At 46.7% G+C, this 21,561-nt stretch overlaps 1 protein-coding gene and 1 long non-coding RNA gene across 3 annotated transcripts; one reads left to right on the top strand and one right to left on the bottom strand.

Annotated features, from left to right (window-relative positions):
* Nucleotides 1-1,186: 1,186 nt before the first annotated feature.
* LOC101733021 lies at nt 1,187-4,830 on the bottom strand. The gene is made up of 3 exons (XR_004221409.1): nt 4,126-4,830; nt 1,953-2,007; nt 1,187-1,554 (listed from the first exon to the last, which is right to left on the bottom strand). It is a non-coding gene; the product is annotated as an uncharacterized LOC101733021 (long non-coding RNA).
* A 43-nt stretch (nt 4,831-4,873) lies between these two features.
* LOC101733056 (angiomotin-like protein 1) lies at nt 4,874-15,153 on the top strand. Of its 2 annotated transcripts, XM_031897328.1 has the most exons (6): nt 4,874-5,016; nt 7,157-7,251; nt 11,651-11,734; nt 12,695-12,939; nt 13,660-13,926; nt 14,703-15,153. In XM_031897328.1, the coding sequence occupies exons 1-6, from the start codon at nt 4,936-4,938 to the stop codon at nt 14,810-14,812; spliced, it is 882 nt and encodes a 293-aa protein (XP_031753188.1). In that variant the 5' UTR covers nt 4,874-4,935; the 3' UTR covers nt 14,813-15,153. The 2 variants fall into 2 exon arrangements, with proteins under 2 accessions (XP_031753188.1, XP_031753189.1); XM_031897329.1 differs by lacking the exon at nt 11,651-11,734.
* The last annotated feature ends 6,408 nt before the right edge of the window (nt 15,154-21,561 follow it).

Here is a 21,561-nt window from a genome sequence, read left to right as displayed (position 1 = left end):
TCGACGCACCAGAGGCCCCTGTTTAGATTAGAGGAACAGAACTTCCATTTGAAGCAGCGTAGGGGGTTTCTCACGGTGAGGGCAGTGAGGTTGGGGAATGCCCTTCCTAGTGATGTTGTAATGGCAGATTCTGTTAGTGCCTAAGAGGGGCCTGGATGAGTTCTTGAACAAGCATAGTAGCCAAGGCCATTGTGATACTAATATCTACAGTTAGTATTGATGTTGGTATATATATATTTTATGTATATGAGTGTAAAGATAGATAGGTCACTATGGGTCTGTATGTGAGTAGATAGATAGGTCAGTATGGGTCTGTATATGAGTGGATAGATAGGTCAGTATGGGTCTGTATGTGAGTGGATAGATAGGTCAGTGTGGGTCTGTATTTGAGTAGATAGATAGGTCAGTATGGGTCTGTATTTGAGTAGATAGATAGGTCAGTATGGGTCTGTATGTGAGTGGATAGGTCAGTATGGGTCTGTATGTGAGTGGATAGATAGGTCAGTATGGGTCTGTATGTGAGTGTATAGATAGGTCAGTATGGGTCTGTATGTGAGTGGATAGATAGGTCAGTGTGGGTCTGTATGTGAGTGGATAGATAGGTCAGTGTGGGTCTGTATATGAGTAGATAGATAGGTCAGTATGGGTCTGTATGTGAGTAGATAGATAGGCCAGTGTGGGTCTGTATGTGAGTGTATAGATAGGTCAGTGTGGGTCTGTATGTGAGTGGATAGATAGGTCAGTGTGGGTCTGTATGTGAGTGGATAGATAGGTCAGTATGGGTCTGTATGTGAGTGGATAGGTCAGTATGGGTCTGTATGTGAGTGGATAGATAGGTCAGTGTGGGTCTGTATGTGAGTGGATAGATAGGTCAGTATGGGTCTGTATGTGAGTAGATAGATAGGTCAGTGTGGGTCTGTATGTGAGTGGATAGATAGGTCAGTATGGGTCTGTATGTGAGTAGATAGATAGGTCAGTATGGGTCTGTATATGAGTGGATAGATAGGTCAGTATGGGTCTGTATGTGAGTAGATAGATAGGTCAGTATGGGTCTGTATGTGAGTGGATAGATAGGCCAGTGTGGGTCTGTATGTGAGTGGATAGATAGGTCATTGTGGGTCTGTATGTGAGTGGATAGGTCAGTGTGGGTCTGTATGTGAGTGGATAGATAGGTCAGTATGGGTCTGTATGTGAGTAGATAGGACAATTGTGAATAAAGCTGTTTCTTAAACCACCTTCACCCGTGTCTCCCCTAGATTTGGCCTAGTTCAGTGACCTCTGCCCTAATACAAGTCTTTATTACTGGCGGCTTCACTTATAGAATGATTATATGAAGAAGAGCGGTAGGTGGTTATAGTCTATACATCAAGGGAACTATAATGAGAATGAGGGGTTCCCCTACCCCTCTGCATATATTGCGTGAGGCTCCTCTTTACACCCCTTTCATCCCTGAGCTCTGCAATGAATGGGTCTGTCAGTAGCTGCCTTGCAGATGGTCTTCTCGCTGGATTCGTCTGCAGACATTCATTAATAAAGAAATGGAAGTTTTCACTCCTGGAAAAAAGAAATTGGGTCAAAATTGTAATTGTCATGTTATGTAATATGTAATTTTTCAGAGTTCATGCATTTAAAATATGTTAATAGAATGAGCAAAGCCAAGTGCCCTGTATAAACCCCTGTGTAATCTATCTGGCTGATAGTCCTTGTTAAACATTCTAATAATATCACCCTATTGACATATACAGAAGCTTGCCAGCTGGTGACTTTTTTATGTTTGAAGAATTATTGGATTGTTTTGCCTTGAAAAATTGTGTATTATGAATAATGCAAAATCAATTTTTAGTAACTCTGCCCCCTATTACTTAATAGTAATCTATGTTACAACATGTCAATCATACCTTTCTACTAACAGTTCTGCAGTATGATACACACACACACTAGGGTTTACTTACGGAGATGCCCTTCAGCCATATAGATGGCCGCAATTCCCAGAGACCAGATGTCGGCCTGGATATTAAAATATGGGGAAAAGACAACTATTAGAAAAGAATATACACAGGGGCACATGATAGTAATTCCAGTTGCAGATCAATCAGATATTTCTGCTGTCTCTCCATCCACCCCTGATACTGATTCTATTTGGGAAGCACAATAACAAATACATTAGAAGCCTATAATCTAGGAGTGAAGAGCTGTGACTTATCTCTAAATGACCCCAAAAACCTCAAACTGAGAGTCGAGTGTGTTACATGGAGTTGAAAACCCCCATAACGTGAAAGAAGTTGAATGGACTTAGTGTCTTATATTCTTATTCCCTGCACTTTAAATGCATTTCACTCTCTTACTTCAGATTTCCCTCTCATATCACGGGAACCACATTACAGCTTTGGATTCTCTGTTATGAGAGGGGCATGTAAAGTGAGTGAGCGGAATGCTTGTCCGTAGTGGGTATCCGTAGTTCTAAGAGGTGCGTGACGTCAGACGCCAAAGGAACGACCGCGCGGTGAGAAGCGGTGCAGAGGGAGGCTACAGTGGCGATAGCGGATCACTGGGGATACTTCCACCCTACTCTACTTGTTATTTGCACTTAGTATATTGTATGAGAGCCTAAAACCAATTAACCTTCTATTAGACAATATAGTATTTGGCAAAATACGGGCTAAGTACTTGGGCAGAATATGGTTAAAATATGTTTCAAGCCTTGTGAAACTCTCTGAGATAATAGGTATTAATCAACATTTTGTAAATACATTTTATGCAAAACAAGCTTTGTTTAACTGCTATTTTTAACTCGTAAGGAAGTACTGTACTTACTGTGGTTAAATATCTAAAATGTGCAGAGGCCCAAAATAGGTTTTAAAGGGTTTAATGATATATATATAGTGATGTAGTGAGGAGCATAGGATACATGGATATATGAGTATAATATGGACTATTAGACTATTATGCTGACACCTACTGGTGAGAAACAAAGATTACACTGACCATATTTTATATGGTAACACTTTGTATAAATTGATTGGTTAATTGTACATGAGCTGCACTGTGACAGTTTGTGCAAATTGTGATGTCACTGAAGTGTTTTTTTCACATTTTTGCACTATTTAAGTTTGTATTTTTCACTTGCACAATTACGTACAGTGGGATATAATGTAGATAATGAGATGTTAAACTGGTCACTGTATTGTTATACTTGGAGTTTGATGCACATAATAAATTGGCATATTTTAACCCTGGTGTAATTAGCCCTGGCAAAAAAAATGCACATAGTTAAGACACCAAGACATGTCCTGCTTGCGTTTTGGTTAATTGCCAACGTTCTTGCGAATTTTCATTTTCAATTTTGGGTGCCCAGCCGGCCCCGTCCGACCCTGATTATCAGCACATGGGCTACTGATTCTGATCTCTGGTTTTCTGCCCCATTTACCCCAGTAACAATGCATGTGGGCTGCCACTTGAATACCAGCAGGGCGGCCAATCACATAAAGGGGTGGTCCAGTGACATAAAGAGGTACTGGGTGATTATGGGAAGGGGTTGGCTGATGATGCAAAGGGGCAGAATACATTTGTAATACTTTACAGTAATACCGGCACTTGCTTTACATGGTATTTTACTGGCTAGGCGAATGAAATACCGGCTGGGTGGCTGGTCAGTTAGAATGAAAGACCAAAAAAGGAATAGGAGATAATGGGAATAATAACAAATGTGGCTGCAGAATGGCCCAGACAGCCAGGTAGCACTATAAATATGGGGTTACAGAAGGCAGAGCATAAATAATTTAAATGTCCAACTGGAAACAAAAAATGACATTTTATTTATTATACAAAGAAACATTAGGTGGAGTTTCCCTTTATAGTGTTCCTCTTGGCGCAGATGAAGGCAGGAGAGCAGCTGCAGAATATCAGGGTGCACATAACAATTCAGCATCTATATATATATATATATATATTTCTCCCCCAGAATCCTCCAGCTCCCTCCCTCCCCCAGAATCCTCCAGCTCCTCCCCTCCCCCAGCATCCTCCAACTCTCCTCCCAGCTTCCTCCAACTCTCCTCCCAGCGTCCTCCAACTCTCCAACTCCCCCCCCATGTTCTCCAACTTTCCCCCCAGCATCCTCCAACTCACCCAGTGTCCTTCTCAGCATCCTCCAACTCCCCGTGTCCTACAGCTTCCTCCTGCTTCGTACGGCTGTGTCCCCAGGCTCCCCCGCTGCATTCTCACTTTTATACGGTTGCACCCCTTGTGTACTGACGTGAAATGTATGCACTGGGCGCGCCCAACAGGATTATTGCTGACCAATGACAGGAGCCCGGAATTGATTAACCCTTTAATGGTAAAATCGCCCGGCCCGGGATGTCCCCCCGATGGCGGCCCTGGGACTGGCCCACCAGGATACCAGGGAAACGCCAAGTGGGCCCGGGTGTCAGTGGGCCCTCCTGCTTCTATTTACCAGAGTTGGCCCATGGGGGACACAGGAAAACTCCCGGGGGCCTATTTCTTGGGCATTCCCTATTCCTGTATGAGAAGAAAGAGATACTAAAGAGACTAAATGAGCAAAGGAGGAATTACAATGGGCAAGTGGGAATAATAATAAAAGGTTTCCTGTTGGCCTCTGGCATCTCAGTCCCACACTGGTAGCATCTGAGCCTCGGCTTATTTAGCCACCTGAGACCGCTCAGTAACCCCATTCCTACCCCTCTCCTGTCCCCCTTCTTGGAATGAGTGGCTTGTATTTATATTATTGCCGCCTGCGGACTAGTTCTCCCATTACGCCATAGCACAAGCGCCCCTGTGCCACAGACGGGACAAAACTGTGACACCTGCCCTATAATGTGGGAGGGACTGCTCCGGCCCATGGTTAAGCCCCGCCCCGGGCAGGTTGCGCCTATGCTCCGCCTGTAGGTGTCGCTGTTGCCGCTAGTGCTGGCCGTGCGCATGCGCTGCTGGTATCGCGATCCCGAAGTGCAGAAAATATCTTGGGGTGCGGGAAGAAGCGCCCCCCGATCTATCAGCCGGGTGAGTAAGGACTCGGGAGTGCGGGGCCGGGGAGTGGGTTGCGCTGTAAGACGAGTAGAAGCTGAGCGGGTTAGAGCTCTGGGTCAGGAATCGCCAACCTGTTGCTGCACTACAACCCCCAGTATCTCCCGAATGGGAAATCCTTGCGGTGGGATTGTGGGAGTTGTAGTTCCGCTAAATCTCAGGCACCGGGGTCTCACTGATTGTTTCCGCACCAATAACAATAATAATAACAGTAATGGTACCTTCCTGCCTGGGGCAGAGTTGGGCACAGTTGGCTTCTCTCTCATATTGCGGATCAGGGTACAGCTGGGGCTCTGTTACACAAGGAACTACAAACACAAACTTAGAGAAGATACTGGGAGTTGTAGTTCCGCAACAGATCCTGCCTTTTCTGCAAACATGGAGGGCCCCTGGCAATGTAGGGATGTGGGATGCCCAGCCTGCAGCCCTCCAGTTGTTGTACTACAACTCTCAACATCCTCCAGACATTATTTGACTTGTAATTGGGGCAGTCAGGGGCCTCTAACTGTTATTGATCTGCTCTACTGTACCCCAGAGAGGGGGTTGGGGTGCCCAAAGCTGTTATTGGGGCAGGGGCAAGCAGCTAAACACCAGTCTGGGTAAGATTTGCTATAGGCATGAGTCAGTATAGTACATATCCTGTTATAAACTAATGGGGGGGTTGAACCCAGCCAATCGGTACTTAGCTGTGACTTCTTCATTACAGTTAGGGGTCTGGGGGTACAGACATCTGTGCAGCTGGCTCCCCAGGGGGGCAGAATACAAGTGTATTGTTATAATGTGTGTGTACAAGTGTATGTGTATAATGATATATAATGTATATATAGGCGTATAATGATAATATACATACAAGTGTATTGTTATAATGTGTATGTACAAGTGTATGTGTAAAATGATATATAATGTATATATAGGTGTATAATGATAATATACATACAAGTGTATTGTTGTGTAATGACAAATAGTGAGATGCCAGTCACACCCAGAATCCTCTTGTGTTGGGAACGTAAATATAATTATATTCCATTAGTTTCCCTGTAGCAGTTAATGAGGCGCTGGGGTATAAAGGGCAGCTCATTTATTGAAGTGCAACTGTCGGCAGAACATTGGCCAAGTTGGTTCGGCTAAAAGCTGCCCATACACGGGGAAGGACTGCTTGTTTGGTGGGTGAGGCCAGCCGGGTGCTAGCCCAAATCAGGCTAATCTAGTCCTATTCCCAGGGGCTTATTCACTGGCCCGGATTTGTGGAAAGGCCACAAAGACCCGGGCCTAGGGCGGCACAATTTGGGGGGCGGCATGCCGCCCCGCCGCACCAAAATATTAAAGTTTTTCTCGTATATGGAGCAATGGGGACCTCTCCCCCACTGCTCCGTATGCAATTGAAAAGACCCCCGCATGCGCGATCGCGAGTGGCATGGGGGGGTGCGTGTGGGGGGGGGCGGTCAAGGGCGACGGACAGGGTGCGGCTTCGGGGCGCCCGGGTTATAAATCCGGCCCTGCTTATTCAGACCCATCAGGGGAGGGCCTCCTCCTCACATGCTGGCACCCCCCCTTCCCCAGTGACTCTGGGTTTCCTTGTCCTTTAAAAAAGCAATACCCTGTGTGCAGATTTCCTTTCCACTTGTGGAACCTGTGGTTCTGGTGTGGTCTCTCCCTAACCAGGTCGGAGGTCTGGAACCTGTTGTGTTATATATATTGTTATAATGACATAAATATAAATAAATATAAATATATGCATGTTGGTGTGACAGCTGGAAAGCTGGGGCTAGGGCAGGCACGGGGAGGTGAGCACCCAGTTTATGTAATAGTGGCACAAGTGATCTATAAATTGGGGTGCCAGCCCAGTGCTCCTAAACCATCTCATCCCTGCAGGTTCATTCTCCCCCCATGGTGCTGTCTGTTCTCCATATTGGGCTAGAAGTTAGAGCTCACCATCTGGGAAGAGGATTAGAAGGAATGGAAGTGGGTCTGGGCCATGAGAAATGAATGGGGGGGGGGGGGGGGGGGGGGGGCTGCGTCGGTACCAGGGCCTCGGGGGGAGCTACCATGGGATCCTGTAAATAAAGATTCCTTGCAATGAGAATATTCGCTTACACTTGCATTTTGTACCTTTCAGCCAAAGACGTTACGTACATCTGTCCATTCAGCGGCGCATATCGGGGGAGCTTCACCGTCACCAATTACCGACTCTATTTCAGAAGTCTGGAAAGGGTAAGAGAACATAGAGGAGCTACCATCATGGGAAACTGTCCCTGTATTTTTTTTTTAATTCCAAGCTTTAAAATCAGGAATTAGTTCTTATCACTGTGCAGTCCTGCTGGGTTCCAGGCAAATCTGGGTCTCTGTATAAACCAGATACAGTGCGGTCCCCCCCACTAACAGGAATGGGGGATTTAGGGCTCTGGCACACGGGGAGATTAGTCGCCCGCGACAAATCTCCCTTGTCACGGGCGACTAATCTCCCCGAATCCCACCGGTGAAAATGTAAGTCGCCGGTGGGATGGCACAAGTTGCCTCGCAAGGCATTTTCGTCGATTTGCTGAAATCGCCTGCGCAACGTGCTCTGGCACATGGCGAGATTAGTCGCCCGTGACAAATCTCCCTTGTCACAGGGGAAATTACTCAGGAGTCACACACCGCCTCCAACTCATAGGGTGAAGACACACGGAGCTACTTAGTAGCAGCTACTTGTCACATCTACTAAATGCCAAAATTTCACTGCCATAGACAACGCTGAGAATTGCCTCTGCTAAAATACTGTACACGTAAAGACAATTATCAGTAAAAGATCAGCATTGTCTAGTTTAGTTGCAGTGACAAGTAGCTGCTACTTGTAGCTCCGTGTGTCTTCATCCATAAAGATAACTATTGTATAAAAGAAATATAGAAACACAAGCAGGCAAAGATTGTAGGGCTCATTTCTGCTCTGCGCTCTGAGTCAGGCTTGCCACTTATGAGCCAAAGCCCAGTCTATTGTGAATAAAAGCACTTATTGTATTCTGTTGTGTCCAGGCCTGGACTGGGATTCAGTGGCCAGAGGTCCAAACAGCCCAATAAATAGTAACTGCTTATGGCAAAAAAGTAGCTATAATGATGTGTGCAAAGGGAGAATATTGTTTCTTACCCTAATAATTCAGCCCCACCCACTTCAAACAGTGTTACATATGCGCTAGCCTTAAAGGAAAATTATACCCCCAAAATAGATACTCAAGCAACAGATAGTTTATCTCATATTAGGTGACCTATTAAAGAATTATTAAACTGGAATATATATATACAGTGGTGTGAAAAACTATTTGCCCCCTTCCTGATTTCTTATTCTTTTGCATGTTTGTCACACTTAAATGTTTCTGCTCATCAAACACATTTAACTATTAGTTAAAGATAACACAAGTAAACACAAAATGCAGTTTTTAAATGAGGGTTTTTATTATTAAGGGAGAAAAAAAATCCAAACCTACATGGCCCTGTGTGAAAAAGTAATTGCCCCCTGAACCTAATAACTGGTTGGGCCACCCTTAGCAGCAATAACTGCAATCAAGCGTTTGCGATAACTTGCAACGAGTCTTTTACAGCGCTCTGGAGGAATTTTGGCCCACTCATCTTTGCAGAATTGTTGTAATTCAGCTTTATTTGAGGGTTTTCTAGCATGAACCGCCTTTTTAAGGTCATGCCACAACATCTCAATAGGATTCAGGTCAGGACTTTGACTAGGCCACTCCAAAGTCTTCATTTTGTTTTTCTTCAGCCATTCAGAGGTGGATTTGCTGGTGTGTTTTGGGTCATTGTCCTGCTGCAGCACCCAAGATCGCTTCAGCTTGAGTTGACGAACAGATGGCCGGACATTCTCCTTCAGGATTTTTTGGTAGACAGTAGAATTCATGGTTCCATCTATCACAGCAAGCCTTCCAGGTCCTGAAGCAGCAAAACCACCCCAGACCATCACACTACCACCACCATATTTTACTGTTGGTATGATGTTCTTTTTCTGAAATGCTGTGTTACTTTTACGCCAGATGTAACGGGACACGCACCTTCCAAAAAGTTCAACTTTTGTCTCGTCGGTCCACAAGGTATTTTCCCAAAAGTCTTGGCAATCATTGAGGTGTTTTTTAGCAAAATTGAGACGAGCCTTAATGTTCTTTTTACTTAAAAGTGGTTTGCGCCTTGGAAATCTGCCATGCAGGCCGTTTTTGCCCAGTCTCTTTCTTATGGTGGAGTCGTGAACACTGACCTTAATTGAGGCAAGTGAGGCCTGCAGTTCTTTAGATGTTGTCCTGGGGTCTTTTGTGGCCTCTCGGATGAGTTGTCTCTGCGCTCTTGGGGTAATTTTGGTCGGCCGGCCACTCCTGGGAAGGTTCACCACTGTTCCATGTTTTTGCCATTTGTGGATAATGGCTCTCACTGTGGTTCGCTGGAGTCCCAAAGCTTTAGAAATGGCTTTATAACCTTTACCAGACTGATAGATCTCAATTACTTTTGTTCTCATTTGTTCTTGAATTTCTTTGGATCTTGGCATGATGTCTAGCTTTTGAGGTGCTTTTGGGCTACTTCTCTGTGTCAGGTAGCTCCTATTTAAGTGATTTCTTGATTGAAACAGGTGTGGCAGTAATCAGGCCTGGGGGTGACTACAGAAATTGAACTGGGGGTGTGATAAACCACAGTTAAGTTATTTTTTAACAATCACTTTTTCACACAGGGCCATGTAGATTTGGAGTTTTTTTTCTCCCTTAATAACGTAAACCTTCATTTAAAAACTGCATTTTGTGTTCAATTATGTTATCTTTGACTAATAGTTAACGGTTTTTGATGAGCAGAACATTTAAGTGTGACAAACATGCAAAAGAATAAGAAATCAGGAAGGGGGCAAATAGTTTTTCACACCACTGTATATCAGTAAATATTGCCCTTTTACATCATTTTGTTTGAGCCGCCATTTAGCGATGGGCTGTGTGCTCCCTCAGAGATCAGCTGACAGGAAGTGATGCAGCTCTAACTGTAACAGGAAGTAGTGTGGGAATAAAAGGCAGAATTCTGCCCATTCATTGGCTGATGGGGCCTAGCATGTATGTGTGCCTTGGTTTGTTTGTGTGCACTGTGACTCCTATGATCCCAGGGGGCGGCCCTTAGTACTTAAAATGGCAGATTTCTATTTAGGATTACCCAATGGCACATACTACTAAAAAGTATATTTTTATGCATATGGTCCATTTAGATGAAGCAGCTGTTTTATACAGGGGTATAGTTTCTCTTTAATTCGCCTTACTAACCCATTCGTTCTGTCCATATTGGTGAGGACCCCCCTCTGTGTTAGCAGAATAACATACATATCGCTAGGATAGAGCTGTTTATTTGCTGTTGCGTTTGGTGGTCTTTCTTTATAGTCACTTTCTGTGGTTTTGCCCTCGTTTGCCAGGATATGCGGAACATCCGATTTGCCTACAAGCAAGATCTGCGCACGCGTAAATCTGTATTTGAGAATCTCGCGAAGTTTGCCTTTCCATTAAATTACGGCTTGGTGAGTCTCATTTGGGCCTTTTATGGCCTGTCTGTGCTGGATCTGGCATGGGGCTAGTAAAGTAGGCTGGTTGGCACACTTCTTATCTTATCAAGCAGCCACATAGGTGGTAGGGCAGGTAGAGGGGCATCAATGGTTAGTGGGACAAAATGACATGCAGGTTAAATAGGTGCCAGTATTTGGGGGGCATCAGTGCCACAATACGAGTGGAATGGAGAGCCCTGGGGTGTGCCAGAGCTAGACAGGCTGTATCACTCACTTCTGACTCGTTGCATCTTGCCTTCAACAGACCCATTGGCTTATCCCTGTGGGGGGCAGTAGTGAGCCCACAGTGTTTACCAGTTTAGTCATATCACTTAAACAACCTCCCTGTCTTGGGAACTGACCAGGTACCAATAGGTGCCCTGAAGGCCTGCAGATAATAAAATTACCATTTAAACCTAAACATCAATTTAGGCTTAATATTTTCCCACTGCCAGTGCATGATAGATATTTTTGGCAGCAAATACCTGGGGCTGCGATACCATCTGTCTGTCCTGACCCAGGGTTAAATTCAGCATGGGGGCAAACTGCCCAATGAGAAGCCACTCTGCATATCCATTGCTCTACAGGGGCAGGGCCATGTTTTTTCAGCCCCCTGCTCCTATGATTTTGTATCAGGTCCTTTCAGTGTTCCGGCACAGACCCGATATGGGGGGGGGGGGGCAGCTCCATCCCTCCATCTGTCAGCACAGCACCCACGTGCCAAGAGGTATTGAGCAGTGGCCATGCCAAGTGGCTTCTCGTTGGAGGAACCTCTGGGCCACCAAAACAAGTAGCCTGTGAGGAAAATGTGTCAGGCCCAGGCAGCTGCTCTTAACTTACATATACTGTATTAAAACTGAGTAGGTGCGCATTCGCAGAATAGTTGCACACATGCGCCATAACCTCTATGAACCTCTAGCTAATGAATAGCAGCTTAAATTCTTTACACAACTGTCCCCTCAAAATGGATTAGGCAAAGGCAGATCTCCATTTATGGCTTTCCCTTTCTGTCGAACATATATATATATATAATATCTCACTTATTGTTGTATTGTACTTTCCCCACAGCCGCTCTTTGCCTTTGAGTACAAAGAAGTGTTTCCTGAAAACGGCTGGAAGGTCTATGACCCGATCCAGGAATACAGGCGGCAGGTAGGGACAATTCACTTTATTAACTACAGGTATTGGACACGTTATACAGAATGCTCTGGGGGTTTCTAGTTGAGTTTTTCTGTAATTTGGATCTCCATACCTTAGTCCTACTAATAAACTACTAATAAGTCTACTAATAAAGCCAATAAGATTGTTTTGCCTCCAATAAGGATCCATTATATCTTAGTTGGGATCAAGTACAGGTACTGTTTTATTATTACAGAGAAAAGGGAATCATTTAACCATTAAATAAACCCAATAGGGCTGTTCTGCCCCCAATAAGGGGTAATTATATCTTAGTTGGGATCAAGTACAGGTACTGTTTTATTATTACAGAGAAAAAGGAAATCAGTTTTAAAATTCTGAATTATTTGATTAAACTGGGGTCTATGGGAGACAGGCTTTCTGTAATTCAGAGCTTTCTGGATAACAGGTTTCCGGATAAGGGATCCCATACCTGTATTTCCATTCTTTATTCTAACAGCCCTAGATGGAATAAAGCTTATTGCTGATTGGTTGTGTAACTACATAAACCTATTGGCACACTGTGATCATTATAAGAAATTAACAGCACAGAGTTCAATAAAAGGCATTGTGGGAGACTCACAGCTATGGATATGCACTGACACTGGCCAGCATTTATACCTATTGGTGTAGCATTCTAGCCCTTTGTAAACCGTTTTATCTGTACTTTCTTAAACAGGATCCAAACGCAAATAAAAAAATAAATAAATGTGAACTTTCTCCTCTGAGCACTTTTGCGATGTACATTCATTCTGCAGTTTTGGTTTCTGAGAAGATTCAGAATATCAGAATATTGATTTCTCCTTAGAATTTGCATGTAATGTCATTTAAATGCCGTTCTCCAAATGCTTTAAAACTCTTTGTTTCCATGAAAACTAAAAGCAGCGAAACCATTTCCTAATCATATCATTAATGGGGCTGAATTTCTTCCAACAGGATCAAAAATCTGCATGCAAAAATAATCGAGCAAGATGCTATGATTAAAGTCCTCCATCAGCGCTCGCGGAAGGATCCCGGGAAGAATGACAGCTCCAGTTTACGCCCGGCCCGCTCCGTACCTTCTATCGCTGCCGTGACTCTGTCCAACACAAGCACAGGAGTCCATTCCAGGCAGACATCGGTGAACAGCAACCAGGCGGCCGAGGAGAAGAAGGAAGAGAAAGCCCGCAAGGGAAGTATAGGTAAATGCTACAGCTTATTGTATGGCCTGGGGATGTTAGCCATGACCATTGGCTCTTAAATATTACTCCTAATGCCCTCATAGCAGACGCTAGGTTGGTTGTTATTCACTACTAGGATATAGATAACCATTAGCTTCTGCAGACTTTTAGGTCACTTGGGCTACCCCACGTCCAGCTATATCAGTCACAGGGCAGTGATAGTTACTATAGGCCAAGCTCCACTGCACCAATATGCTTTTTGCCTCTGTGGTTTCTTCTGGATCAGTAAAAAAGGGTGAGTTGTTAGGTCACTGGGTGCGTGGCCAACCAACAAAAGCTGGTAGTTTGGAAACTGCAGGCATAGCATTGGCAGGAACTGTCTCCTAGGTTGGCTTACTGCCTGCATGGGGAGGATACCATATCACTTTACCAGTACATTCAGTTGATTGGTTCAGCAGAAATACTTTGGGGTCTATTGGTTCTTTAAGGTGATGGTGTTTAAATCATGACTACCAACCCAGAATTCCCCCAAATGAGTGCAGATCTCTATGCCTCCATAGCTCATAAGGGGTCTAGATAGACAGATTCCAGGTTAAGCTTTCAGCATGATGGAAATAATGGTATCCTCAGAAACCAGCAATGATAGAACCAGAAAACACATTACAACATGGGAGGGGGGTTGCAGTGAAGCTAACCAATTTATTGTCTTAGTAGAACCCTCACCTAGATTCTCATTTGTAGGTCTGAATCAAGGCAAGGATCACCATGAAATCCCATCTCCTTCCTTACTGCTTCTCCCTCCATCTTTGTTTCTGCCGCCCCCAATACCACTTGTGACGGCATCTCATGCCAAAACAGGAAGCAAAGACAACAGCACCCAGACGGAGAAGAGTCCTGAGCTGTTTTGGCCAAACAGTGCTTCGTTCCCAGGCAGGGGGCGGATAAACATGACTCCCTCGAGCAGCCCCTTGCTACGGCACACTGCCAACAAAGCATGTGAGAAACTAGGTAAGCGTGAGAATGGCAAACATGGAGACATAAAGAGAGTAGGCACAAGGCTGACCCCTCCGTATAACTTTGTCCCAGCCAATCGGAACATGCGGTTGGCCAGGTATGTGCATAATGCCTGTGGGTAGCTGGCATTGGCAGTTGGGTAAATTTATGTGAAGAGCCCATTGGTGGCACAAAATGTTGGCACTACTATAATAAGACAAACTGGGCAGGGAACAGTGTTGCAGTTGGCTAGGGAAGTCGTTGGCAGTATTGCCAATGGTAAACCCTGACCAGTGCCAAATAAGATGTGGCAATCCGTATTCACTCCCCCACCAACGCATGGGTGATATGGATCGGAAGAGGTGGGAGTGCTCAGCCTGAAGGCCACTGAGGGTGAGATTTGGAATTAACTTGTTTGTTCTCCTAGATACCCCTGAAAGCTCACTATTCAGCCCATTGACCTACATCAGTGATTCTCATGCTGTGGGGCTGGTACCCCTGGGGTGATATGGTGCAGTGGCAGTTGGGGGTGCTCAGCATGGAGGCCACCTAAGTTGATATATCATGCTCAGCTTGAAGGTTTATTAGGGTGAATACTCTTGCCTGCTGTCCTAGATATTTTTGGAACCAATGGCTTCTCCATGGAGCCTTAACCACAAGGCTTTTCCACAACCGTTGCCCTAGATAAAGGCCATTTTGGTTGGATGAGGGTTATTGTGTTGCTCAGCACTTGTCTAGTACAGGGATGGGAAATATTCTAACAATGTTCTTGTATTCTTGGTTTCTCCTAGATAATTCCCCTGTTCTTGGGCAGACTCCAGATCACAGAGGGCGAGTTGGCAACACTGCTCACAAAAACGACTTCCCAGAAGCAGAAAATACAATGGAAGTCCTTATTTAAAGACATTTATTGTACAGAAGCCCTCTCCCCTGATGACAGGAGCCTATAGACACGCAGGGCTGGAGGCAGCCCACAGGAAGCCCATGGTTTGACAAGCGGATACAGAGATGGAGGAAAAAGAAAAGCAATGGGAGGACCCAGAAGTTTTGTTGAAGGACTTTGGAATGTCATTGGCTGGAGTCAAGGAGAAGGCAAAGACTTATCCCCATTGTATGGGTTTTAATAATTTGCATGAAATTTTATATTTCTGTCCTGCAGCTACATTTCACATTTGTATTGAGTTGCCCATTAAAAAGGCACAATGGCCTTCGACTTAATAAAAACTCTCATCGTCTATCTTATTCTTTGCGCAGTGTCAGTCTGGGCCTCGTGGGGCCCACCAAAGACTCTAACACCCAAGCGGTGATAGGAAAATGCTGATATTTGTATTGATGAAGAGATGTTTTGCTGACCTTGTAGGGCACCTGGGTCTCCTGGAAGGCATGGAGCCGGGAAGCCCCATAACTTCACCTTTTGGGGGTCCACCTTTATCTTCTTGGCAAGAGCAGAGAGACAAACAAGACTTCTGTTCCCTTATCTGATACAATGGATGGGGATTTGCATTGTTGTCATGTAAGTAGGTACCTAGTAACCAGCACCTAGTGCCACGTAGATAAAGCCTGCAAATTTGCCAGTCTTTTCATACAATTCAGTCTTTTCAGACACAACTGGGTATCACTGCTCTGTGTTTGATGGCTCCCAGCATGGATTGTGGGTGTTTAAACTCTGGTTCTGTTTTGTAATGATAGATTTTTAAAGACTAAAGCTGCCTGTACGTGGGGCAGTGGGGTAGAGACCAAGTTGGTAAGTAATTGGCCTGTGTATAAGGGGCAAACCAATGACCCTTCCAGTCAGATAACTATGTGGTTGGTTTAAAATACTGCTTAGGCTCCTATTATGATCCAGTAGTTGCAAAGGAACAAATCAGCCCTAGTTGACCCATCATGTGCAAATGGGGCAAAGAACCCCCACGATTGCCAATATATGATGTGTGCTTGGCACTCACTATTCCCAGAGTAATAATAAAATCACAATAGGCTGGTGTGTGTATCTCCGGCAGACCAGTGCTGGCCATGACATTACAGTTCTGACCCTGATGGTTTGGGGTATTAAGAGGTAAGTGTGTGTATAGGCGGAGCAAACACAGGAATTTGCCCTTTGCTGCCTGGGTTCCCTCTCTCGTACTTGTTATGCTCCAGTGCATGCCACAATGCATTGCTTTGTTCTCTGGCAAACAGACGTACAGAAGGACAATCCCAGAAGTGTGCAAGGCATTGTGTTAAATGGAACTTTGGCTGACTTGGTTACTTGGACATGGAGAAGAGGCATCTGATCACCAAGCGACTAACAGCTGCTCTGTTACATTATACTTACATTTTCCCATATTTTTTTTCGAACTGTAGCATCTAAAGGCCATAGCAGCAGGTGGTCACACAGTGGTACAATCTGGCTGGGATCATAGGCAGGCAGGCTTGGGAACCAGCTGGGCAGAGGTTCTGAATGAGATAAGAATATTTATTATTCATTATTAGTATGCTTCTCAACAATGAAAGCTGTATTTTCCAAGCTACAAGAAGCAGCTACCAACAGCCCTGTGTAACATAAGCCTAAAGCTGGCCATACACACACTGATAATATCGTGTGAAACCTCGTTCCGTGCGATATTCGGTGCGTGTATGGCAATTCGGCGAGTTGACCGATATCGCAGGAGGCTGCTGATATCGGTCGACTCGCCGATTGGGCAGGTTAAAAGATTTTGACCGGGCGCCATAAAAGGCGTCTGAGCAAAATCTGCCGTCAGGGCTGAATCGGCAGAAGGAGGTAGAAATCCTATTCTACCTCCTTATCTGCCGTTTCAGCACTGAACGTTAGTGGTGGATTGCACGAAACATCGAGAATCGCCACGTGTTTGGCCACCTTACACTCAGGTACTGGTATTCCTGAACTGCAAGAAGTGCTCAGATGTACATACATACTGACCCCTGCTGGTAGATCTGTAGTAATGCAGTCTGATGATAAATGACTGATACTTGCAACATTATCCTACAGCTGAGGGTGAATATGAGCACATATTCTCCCTTAAGGGATCCCAGTGATGCAAAGGGCCCAGTACAGATACTTTCTCTTGCAGGTGTCTGTGGGACACAGGGACCATGGGGTATAGTATCTACCAGCAGGAGGCAGGACACTAGAAGAGGAAGAAGAGTACGAAGCCCCTCCTCCCTGCTACTATACCCCCGTGCATATCCTGTTAGCTCCAGTTTTTTCTAGTGTCCTCAGGAGACAGGATCTCTCTACGATCCTACAAGAAATTTCTTCGTCCAGATTGAATCTGGCACCAGGGGCTGACCTACAGGGGCCTCTCCAAGGGCTTCCTATACAGGCTTCCCCCGCCGTGGGACTGAGCACACTGGGGCCAGTAAGCCTCCTCTGGAGCGGGCCAGACAGGAATCCCTGCCTCTACATGTGAGCGCAGAAGCTGTCCAGTGCTGCGTTTGCCAGAATCCAGGATCTCCATCCTGAACAGTTCCTCATCCAGGTCAGCCTATGCCTTTGCTTGCCCAGCCGCTTAGCCTGCCTACTCAGCCTGCCTTACCTAGTCCTCCCGGTCTTCTCTCCCCCTGTTCGCCCCCATGCGTTCCACCTTGCGTTCCACAGCAGTTCCTCTCTTTCGCGCGCTCTGACGTCACTGTGCGACTCCCTTCTTCTGCGTGCTTCTCCTTCGCGCCACATAGGCCTGCTCTCCATCCTGAATGGTTCTCCCTGCTGCAGCTCTCCTCGCATCACGGCTCGCCATCCTTCACTAGGGTGGGACTCTGCATCGACTCTCCCGCTCTCCATCCTGAACGTGGTCGCTCCGCTCGCCATCCGGGGACCCCAGCCACTTAGATATTGAAGGAAAACGCAGGCCAGACGCTGGAGGGACGGTACCCGCTCAGGGGTGGGATATTTAACGGGGGAAGATCAGGCACATACCTAGGAATGGCTTAGGAAGGCATTGGCTATTATGGGAATCATTGGGCTGGAGATTACCTTGCCTGGCACTGTGCCAAGTCAGGGTGCCTGGCACTGTACTCAACTACCTAACCTGTACCTGGCACTGTTCTTAACCTGTGCCTGGCATGGTACTTAACTCGCACTTGGCATTGTACTCTACCTTGCCTGGCTCTGTACTTAACCTGTACCTGGCACTGTACCTAACTTGTGCCTGGCGTTGTACCTAACTTGTACTTGGCACTGTACCTAACCTGTGCCTGGCGTTGTACCTAACTTGTACTTGGCACTGTACCTAACCTGCGCCTTTGTACCTAACTTGTACTTGGCACTGTACCTAACCTGTGCCTGGCGTTGTACCTAACTTGTACTTGGCACTGTACCTAACCTGCGCCTTTGTACCTAACTTGTACTTGGCACTGTACCTAACCTGTGCCTGGCACTTTACTTAATCTGTACCTGGCACGGTACTAACCTTTGCCTGGCAATGTACTCAACCACTACTTGGCACTGTACTTTCTCCTGTGCCTGGCATGTACCTGTCATTGGCACGGTACTTAACCTGTACTCTGCACTGTACTTCATCTACACATGGCACAGTACTTAACCTGTGTTTGACACGGTACTTATCCTGTGCTTGGCACGGTACTTAACCTGTGCTCGGCACGGTACTTAACCTGTGCTTGGCACGGTACTTAGCCTATACCGGCAGTTATCCTGCGCTCGGCACTGTACTTCACCTATACCTGGCACTGTACTTCACCTGTGCTTGGCACTGTACTTCACCTGTGCTTGGCACTGTACTTCACCTGTGCTTGGCACTGTACTTAACCTGTGCTTAGCACTGTACCTAACTTGTGATTGGCGCTGTACCTAACTTGTGATTGGCACTGTACTTAACCTGTGCTTGGCACTGTACTTCACCTGTGCTTGGCACTGTACTTAACCTGTGCTTGGCGCTGTACCTAACTTGTGATTGGCGCTGTACCTAACTTGTGATTGGCACTGTACTTAACCTGTGCTTGGCACTGTACTTAACCTGTGATTGGCACTGTACTCAACCTGTGTTTGGCACTGTACTCAACCTGTGCTTGGCACTGTACTTAACCTGTGATTGGCACTGTACTCAACCTGTGATTGGCACTGTACTCAACCTGTGTTTGGCACTGTACTCAACGTGTGCTTGGCACGGTACTCAACCTGTGCTTGGCACTGTACTCAACCTGTGATTGGCACTGTACTCAACCTGTGATTGGCACTGTACTTAGCCTATGCCGGCTATTAACCTACGCCTGGCACTGTATTTAACCTTTCTAGCATGGTACCTAACCCTTGCTGGGCTCTGTGTTAACCTGCTCTGGCACGGTCCTTAACACGGGCTTGGCTCTGTATTTATCTGTACCTGGCACTTAACATATACGTGGCACCGCACCTCACCTGTAATTGGCACGGTACTTAACCCATACTTGGCACTGTACCTAATACGTACTTACCCGTACTCTGTCCATGGCACGGTTATGACCACATACCGGCGCCATACCTGCCACGGTACTTAGCTCCGTACTACTCCTGTACCTAGCACTGTACTAGGCACTGTACTTAACTCCGTACCTGCAAGGTACTTGGCCTTACTCCTGGCACTGCTCTTGCCACCACGCCTGCTTCTGCGCTTGGCTCCGTCTCGACACCGCACCTGGCCCCATACCGACTACGTCCTGCACACCAGTACTTCACCGTACTCGGCTTGCACTGACACTGTAGTAAGCCTTCTACTACACTGTAATAGTCCCCATTCTGCCCTTACTCGACAGGATATTCCTTCACTACCGACCTTAGGCTGCTCGATGCTCACCGGGTTTTAGGGGTACTCCCCCTTATGGGACAATCCAAACATGCGCTAAGTGTCGCTATGGGCCTCCTTTCTGGCAGAAAGGAACTGTTCTCTGTTTTGTCACAGTTTCAGCGTTTTCCCACTCCTAGTCTTGCCCTCACCAGCCACCTTCCAACTCAGGGGTGGCCCACCCATGGGCCAATCTGCTTCCACTGGCATCCCCAGTTGGCCGCCCGCCTGGATAAGATATTGGACAGGCTGGGCCGCGAGGGTCCTGTTTCTTTCGGACCAAATAGCCCAAGCGCCAGGTCTTCCATCCAGGAAGACTTAGCATTACGAGCCCATACACGCCTGACCATTGGGAGGATCATCCTTAGTGAAGGAGAGGTCTCCCAGATGACCTAAAGGAGCCATTTGACTCTTCCTAGTCACCTTCCGAAGCCCTTCTCTCTATCATTGCATCGGTCATTCCCTCTCACCTTACGGTCACAAAATCTCCCAGGATTCTCCCAAGCATTAGTAATACCTTCCGTATTCCATATCAGGAACAACCGGATAACCTCAGGCAGCCTGAGTGGGATCGCCCAGAAGACGGTTCCGGGCCGATTGTTGTCCCCAACCCGGCTACTATTCCACAGCAAGGGCCGGTATAGTAATTCTCCTCCACCCTTCTGTGGACACTCCTCTCATCCACTCTCTCTCTTAGCAGAGAATGTTGACGTCCTATCGTGGTCCCATCCTGGGGCCCCCAGGCCACCCAGTCCTGGTCCAAGAAGCCAGCAGCCTAGCCTTCTGAATTCAGGATGCCAAGGAATTCATGGAAAAGCGGTTCACCGCTCTTCCCGTGGTGACATCTCTGGTCAGCCGAAACACCTCAACAGGTCGCTGAGCACCATACCTCCTAGGGCCTGCCCCTGCCGGGCCGGAGCTTCCCTAGACGAACAAGTCCAGGCCTTCCCGTCTCAGGGACCCTTCTTCGCCTTAGGACTCCAGCTCGAACTCTCCAGGGATACTCTCTCCCAGATTACCTGGCTAATCCCCGGTTTCAGGACCACACTCTCATAGGAGGCAGACACTGCGGCCTGCCAACCCTCCAGGAAGCGGATTTCGCCTCAACTCAGAACCGTGGGTACACAGGATTCCATCCTCGGACTACCATCTCAAATTCCATTCCAAACCACGTCTCATGATGGAACCCCTCAGGCCACCTATCGCGGCCTGAAATCCCAATGTACAACGGTGAATCCGGTCATCTAGGATGTTCACCTTCCGCCTACCCTCCTTCCCATGGAAATTCTTACGCCTAGGGACAACAACCACCCCTTCCATTCACCCAGGGTCACCTTCATGACCTGCAGTGGAACATTCTGACCTAAGGATTAAGATCCTGCCCAAGACATGATTCCTTGCGTGGTGCCTCCGTACATATCTTCTGCCAAAGCCGGGCCCTCCTGGAATCTCAAGGGCGGATTCGGACTGTGGACGCCAGTCCAACAAGTTGGGTCATAGATCATTGGCTCAGAAACCTGGTCGGCTTCAGAAGCACATCTCCTGATCGGCACCAGGAAGATCAGGACAACCCGCCAGGGCATCCTTCTCCTAACCACATCGAACCGCAGGTCCCACAATTCAGGGCCAGCTACCATGACCCTCTTGCCCCACAGCCACGGGGACCTCATACAGCATACCCCTCCGCCTCACAGTCGTCAGAAAGATCAAGGAGGAAACAGGCACAGTCACTCTGGGGCCCTATACTGGCCGGAAAAGCCTGGTCCACCAACGATGGCGCTCAATAAGCCAGATCCTGGCACCTTCCTCAGGACTCCGACCCCTCGCTCAAGGTACCACTCGCCAACCTGAGCCAGACTGACAGTGGACTAGCAAG

The sequence above is a fragment of the Xenopus tropicalis genome, chromosome 2 (genome assembly GCF_000004195.4).
Source record: "Xenopus tropicalis strain Nigerian chromosome 2, UCB_Xtro_10.0, whole genome shotgun sequence".
Lineage (NCBI taxonomy): Eukaryota > Metazoa > Chordata > Amphibia > Anura > Pipidae > Xenopus > Xenopus tropicalis.
Note: the sequence above shows the minus strand (reverse complement) of the source record. Positions and strands in the feature narration are given on the sequence as shown.

What these genes read in the sequence shown, in the direction of transcription:
- LOC101733056 (XM_031897328.1), top strand. Translation starts at nt 4,936, where the DNA reads ATGCGCTGCTGGTATCGCGATCCCGAAGTGCAGAAAATATCTTGGGGT. An exon ending in ATTTCAGAAGTCTGGAAAGG is followed by an intron (nt 7,252 to 11,650) that starts GTAAGAGAACAT and finishes CTTTCCCCACAG; the next exon opens with CCGCTCTTTGCCTTTGAGTA. An exon ending in CAAAGCATGTGAGAAACTAG is followed by an intron (nt 13,927 to 14,702) that starts GTAAGCGTGAGA and finishes GGTTTCTCCTAG; the next exon opens with ATAATTCCCCTGTTCTTGGG.